Source organism: Bison bison, unplaced genomic scaffold (assembly GCF_000754665.1).
Source record: "Bison bison bison isolate TAMUID 2011002044 unplaced genomic scaffold, Bison_UMD1.0 scf7180017864371, whole genome shotgun sequence".
NCBI lineage: Eukaryota > Metazoa > Chordata > Mammalia > Artiodactyla > Bovidae > Bison > Bison bison.
In genome coordinates this window covers 5,496,527-5,502,022 of record NW_011494943.1, presented here as the reverse complement: position 1 = coordinate 5,502,022, position 5,496 = coordinate 5,496,527, and the positions used below count along the sequence as shown (strand labels likewise).

Sequence of the window (5,496 nt, the reverse complement as noted above, 5' to 3'; positions counted from 1 at the left end):
CTCACAGCAGCCCGCCCCCCCCCCCCCCCCCCCCTGCAGCCTCTCCCGGAGATGGCATACAACGGGAACCCCGAGTCGGTGGGCTACAAGATCAAGTACAGCCGGGCAGACGGCCACGGCAAGACGCTGAGCCACGTGGTCCACGACCGTGTGGAGCGCGAGTGCACCATCGAAGACCTGGAGGAGTGGACGGAGTACCGTGCGCAGGTGCAGGCCTTCAACGCCGTCGGGAGCGGGCCCTGGAGCCCAGCGGTGATGGGCCGGACCCGGGAGTCAGGTACCGGCCGGGGTGCCCGCCCCTCACCCAGGTCACCCCACTGTGGCCTGGGGACAGCCCACCTCAGTCCCTAAGGCTGGAGCTGCTGTGCAGGAATGTCCTGGGCTCATTCTCCTGTTTGTGCTCAGCGTCTGGCAGAGCATCCTGTGTGTGTGTGTGTGTGTGTGCGTGCGTGTGTCTGTAGTACCTGATCCTTCCCTGCACTGCTTCCTAAGTTAGGGGGACAGGTTCCCAGGAGGAGATACCTGGCTCTGCGCCCTTTAACCCTGACCTCAGTGATGCCTGCAAGACCCCACGATTGGAGGTGGGGGAGGGGAAGGGGGGTGCGGGTTGGGTTAGCTCTCAGAACATTCCAGAAACACAAGCAGCCGCTCACAGGGGCCTGGCAAGGGGACACCCACAGAATATGTGCTCCCAGCCTGCAGGCAGCCCTCACCCGTCCGCATGTGGCGGATACCCTGTGGCTTCTTCCTGACGCCCTTTAAATGATGGCTCCCTTCCCACCAGGCTCCCCCCCGCCACCCCGCCTGCACCCCCTGCGGCTGCACTGGCAGGAAGTGCAGGCTCATCCTGTCGTGAGTCTGAGCGGGGGTCACGGGTTTACCTCGCGCCAGAAGCAGCACGTGTGATGCTCCAGAGCCAAGAGCATCACGGTCGCGGGATAGTTTGCTGTTTGGGGACTGCACCCCCGTTCCTTCCTTGGACTCCCTCCACCCCTCCACTGCGGGGTCCACGCTGGGTCCTGAGCCCCTCCTCCTCCTCCCTCCTCTCCCAGTGCCGTCCTCTGGCCCCACCAACGTGTCTGCGCTGGCCACCACCTCCAGCAGCATGCTGGTGCGCTGGAACGAGGTCCCCGAGGCCGACCGCAACGGGCTCGTGCTGGGCTACAAGGTGAGAGGCTCCCTGCTTCCCCGTCTAGGCACCCCATCCTGGCAAGCCCCTGGTGCTCAGGATGCTGCCTTCTAGAGTGGACACAGGGGATCTGCTTGCTGGCATCCACAGGTCACCACGGCAACCAGGGAGTCCTCCCTTGGGGGTGGGGAAGCTTCCCATAAGGGCTGTGGGTCCTGGGGGGTCAGCTCCGCCTCCCCCAGGAGGCCACACTGGGCCCCCACAGGCCCAGATTCAGTTTCCATCATCTTCTAGAATTCCTTCCAAGCCTGCACCTACAGCCCTAGCCTGGAAGTCATGAGACATCCCAGCGCTGCGGCTCCTGGCTGTGTGACCTTGAGCAAGTCAGGCCCCTCTCTGGGCTGTTTTCCTAGCCGGGTGCTCTCCGAGGAACCTCCAGCTCTGCAGCTTAGTGCATCCCTGTGTCCCCCTCCCTCCCCGAGCACTAGCCTGTGTAACCCGGGGACCAAGCCCCTCCAAGGGGCCCCAGGTCCACCCACTCATCCTCACCACCCCCCACCCAGCTCCTGGGGAGGAGACAGGAGACGTTCTGGCAAGACCAGAACCCAGCCCACGGCCCTGACCCTGCGCTGGGCTCTGACAGGTGCTATACAAGGAGAAGGACTCGGACGCCCCACCTCGGTTCTGGCTGGTGGAAGGGAACTCTTCCCGCAGCGCCCAGCTCACAGGCCTGGGCAAGTACGTGCTGTATGAGATCCAGGTGCTGGCCTTCACGCGCATCGGCGACGGGGGCCCCAGCCACCCTCCTATCCTGGAGCGGACCCTGGACGACGGTGAGGTCACACCCCCCCAGGGTCTGGGCAAGGGTGGGAGCTGCGCTTCCCCCTGCACCACCCCCTGCCCATCCCTGCCCCTCCTGGGATCTCCCGCTGCCCCAAAGGGAACCATGGCCTCAGGCTTCCCCTGGGGGAGCAGGCTTCTGAGGGCCACCTGCCCACTGCAGGGAAGGCTAGCAACAGACCTCATCCCTAGGGAAGAGATGCCAGCGCAAGGGCCTTTGGCGTCTGATCCAGCCTCGCTGGGGCAAGAAAAGAGAACCTGTGCCCCTTTTGCTTCTTGTCCGCCTGGGGGCAGGCTCAGGCCTAGTGCAGGCCTGTGCAAGGGAGAGGCCTCGTTTTCCCTTTGCACAAGCCTGTGGGTCTTGTTTGCCAACGAGTGACACCAGCTGAGCTCCAGGCGTCCGTCTCTGCGGCAAAACACCCCGTCAGAGGCCGCCCTGACAGGTCCTTTGCCCTGCTTCCTGCCCACACGCATCCTCACACGCTGCTCAGCACAAACATCGGTGGGGTCGGGCTGAGAGGGCCAAAGGAAGCCCAAACACCATGTGTCTCTGTGCTCAAAAGCCATAAATCAAGCTAATGATCTGTTAAATTAAATATGTTTCATCCTTCCGCCTTGACAAATATACCCTCCTAATGACCTGGAAGGCCAAGTTCAAATTTAGAAATCTCAGCTTCCTTGGCGTTCCTGGTGGGATGGAAGCTGCACAGGAAAACCTATGCCCCCGTCACCCTGGTTCTCTCCCCTCCTCAGCCCCGTCCCCTCTGGCCTATACCCGTCTCCATCCACATGCGTGCCCCAAAACAGCCGCCCGTTGGCCATTCCTGGGTCCAGAAGGGCAAGTCTGCACCCTGGGGAGGGTGGATCCGGGGAACAGATCCAGGAAGCATGCTTGGGGCTGTTTGGACAGGGCGCCCCAGATCTGAGGATTCCAGAGAGAGTTCTGGAAAGAGGAGTGGTGCCTGCTCGGGATGGGCACTTCCATTTGCCCCCAGGCTGCAGCCTGGGTCCCTTCTACTTCCTGCCGAATAATACGTAAACCTCCCTGATCACATGTCTGTGCCCATGCTCACACACAGACACACACTCCCCCGCAGCTCACTGAGCCGAGCGGCCCTGTCCCCCGCCTCCCCCGAGCTGTTCTGCAGGAGCCGGGTGGGTCTGGGGGCACACCATCACCTGCTCCTCCCTTGTGCCCCCCAGTCCCGGGACCCCCTGTGGGCATCCTGTTCCCGGAGGTGCGGACCACATCAGTGCGGCTGGTCTGGCAACCCCCCGCTGCCCCCAATGGCATCATTCTTGGTAAGGCCTTCCCCTTCCCGGGCCCTGGCCACAGAAGCAGGAGGTGTGAGATACAAAGGAGGCAGATTCTGCGTTGGCAGGAGGGAGACTGAGCCCAAGCAGCATTCACATATCCTCGAGAAGGGTTCTGACTTCTCCCACTGGAAATCTCAGTCTGGCAGAGGACAGATTTGTGGTGGCCCAGGGGGAGGGGAGGGGGGAGGGGGAGTTTGGGGTCGGCAGATGAGAACCCTAGAATGGACGGACAGCGAGGTCCTCCCTGAACACAGGGAGCTGTGTCCAGTGTGTTGGGATAATCCCTAATAGAAGAGAATACTATAAAAAGAATGCGCGTGTACACGTATTACTGAGTCACCTTGCTACACGGCAGAAATCAACGCAACACTGTGAATCGACTAAACATTAACTTAAAAAAAAAGGAACTGTAAGATTATCAGCTGGAGGGCACGGTCACGTTCAGGTCTCTTAAGGATCATTGATTAGCTCTGTGCCCCCACAGAGGGGCAGGAAGGGCCACTAATCAGCTCTGTGCCCCAAGAACCCCAGGGCCCCAGCTGACGGGCCATCTGGTAAACCTCGGCCATGGCTTCTAAGTGTGGCCAGGTCAGGCTGCCCTGACAGGCTCAGCCCGGAGGCTATCACAGGTGGGAAATGGGGCCCACAGCCCCAGCAGGGATGCTGCAGATGGGAAGCATCATTTCATACCCAAGGCTCCTCCCTTAACACACACACACACGCACACTCACAGATGCAGGAGGAGGTGCAGGTGAGAGCAGCAGCCGTGTGAACTTGAGCCCGTCTGCTCCCCTCCACGGCCTCAGCCCCTCACCTGTACTGTGGGGACTGGACCACCTATATCTGGTTCAGGGCTCTCAATCCCGGCACCTCCCAGTGAAAGTCACGCCTCTGAAGAGTGGATGTGGGGAGGGCACGCGACTTGGACTCAGAAAGACCTGGGCTGGCTGGACTCCTGGCTTGGTCACTTCCTGTTAAGTGGTCTGGCCTCTCTGAGCCTCAGTATCCTCCTTGGGGGGCTGGGCTGGGTGGGGGGTGGATCGCAGCTGTCCAAGGCCCCCCAGAGTCACACTCCCCAGGGGGCAGCTGAGGACGTGAGAGTGACCCAGGGTGGCTCAAGGGCAGACGCTGCGGTGGCCTTGGGCTTGGGGCCCTGGGGGCAGCCTGCCCCGCCTCCCAGCGCCGCCACCCCCCTTCCCGCCCCGCAGCGTACCAGATCACGCACCGGCTCAACGCCACCTCGGCCAACGCCGCCGCTGTGGAGGTGCTCGCGCCCAGCGCCCGCCAGTTCACAGCCACCAGCCTCAAGCCGGAGTCTGTCTACCTGTTCCGCATCACGGCCCAGACCCGCAAGGGCTGGGGAGAGGCTGCCGAGGCCTTGGTGGTGACCACCGAGAAGAGAGGTGACTGTCCCCTGGGGCCGGGGAGGGGGCGGGCGCTCACCCCCTTTCCTGGTGCCCCGCCAGGGGTGGGCCAGTGACAAGCTGTGAGTCTCTTGTCCTGGTCCCCAGTGAAGAATGGGCTCTCCCCTCTGTCCCCAAGGCCAGCACCAGCTCCAGTTGACTTCCAGAGCTGGGCGGGGCAGTCCCCTCCCTAGGACCGTGCTCTGAGCTGGTACTGGTTTTCCGAAGGGCGGGTTGGTGAGGTCAACTTCCCTCCTCACTCCCCGCCCCCTCGACAGAGGGATCCAGTTGGGTGCAAAACGGGGCTGCAGCCCGGAGCCCCGGCTGCCTTCACCCTGCGGCCCTGAGCTGGCTTCTCACCCCAGATCGGGTTCCCCAGAGGCAGGCCTGATCCCCGGGCCCCTGTGAACCTGACTTATCCGACAGTGTTCCCAGGAAAAAACCAGAAGGACAGTGGTTCTCAACTTGGCACCCCCCCCACCGGGGCCACCGGGCAAAGTCTGGAGGCCTTTGGGTTGTCACACATGGAGAGGAAGGCGTCCTGGCACCTAGTGGGTGCGGGCACACAGCCCACAGTGTGCGGGACAGGCCCCGTCAATAGAGACTCATCCACCCAAAGCCGAAGCGCAGAGAACCCCCGCCACAGGGCGTGGGGACGCGAGAGGGGACCACGCACGGGCGGCGGACACGCCGAGTCCTGTGGAGGGAACTCGGGCCCAGCCACACTCCGTCAGGGCCAGCCTAGGTCCCATCGCAGCCCCGTGCAGACACGGGGCAAAGGAGCCGGTGTCCACACCTCTCACTGTG

The 5,496-nt window shown here is 62.8% G+C and overlaps 1 protein-coding gene across 1 annotated transcript in view; it reads left to right on the top strand.

Moving 5' to 3' along the window:
- The window catches only part of SDK2 (sidekick cell adhesion molecule 2), a 147,385-nt gene that overhangs the window by 97,806 nt on the left and 44,083 nt on the right, over positions 1 to 5,496 (top strand). Inside the window, exons 28-34 of the mRNA XM_010856483.1 lie at positions 40 to 277; positions 1,053 to 1,168; positions 1,773 to 1,962; positions 3,173 to 3,271; positions 4,495 to 4,689; positions 5,125 to 5,240; positions 5,336 to 5,418. Coding sequence (XP_010854785.1) covers positions 40 to 277; positions 1,053 to 1,168; positions 1,773 to 1,962; positions 3,173 to 3,271; positions 4,495 to 4,689; positions 5,125 to 5,240; positions 5,336 to 5,418 — 1,037 coding nt within the window. The remainder of the gene's footprint in view (positions 1 to 39; positions 278 to 1,052; positions 1,169 to 1,772; positions 1,963 to 3,172; positions 3,272 to 4,494; positions 4,690 to 5,124; positions 5,241 to 5,335; positions 5,419 to 5,496) is intronic.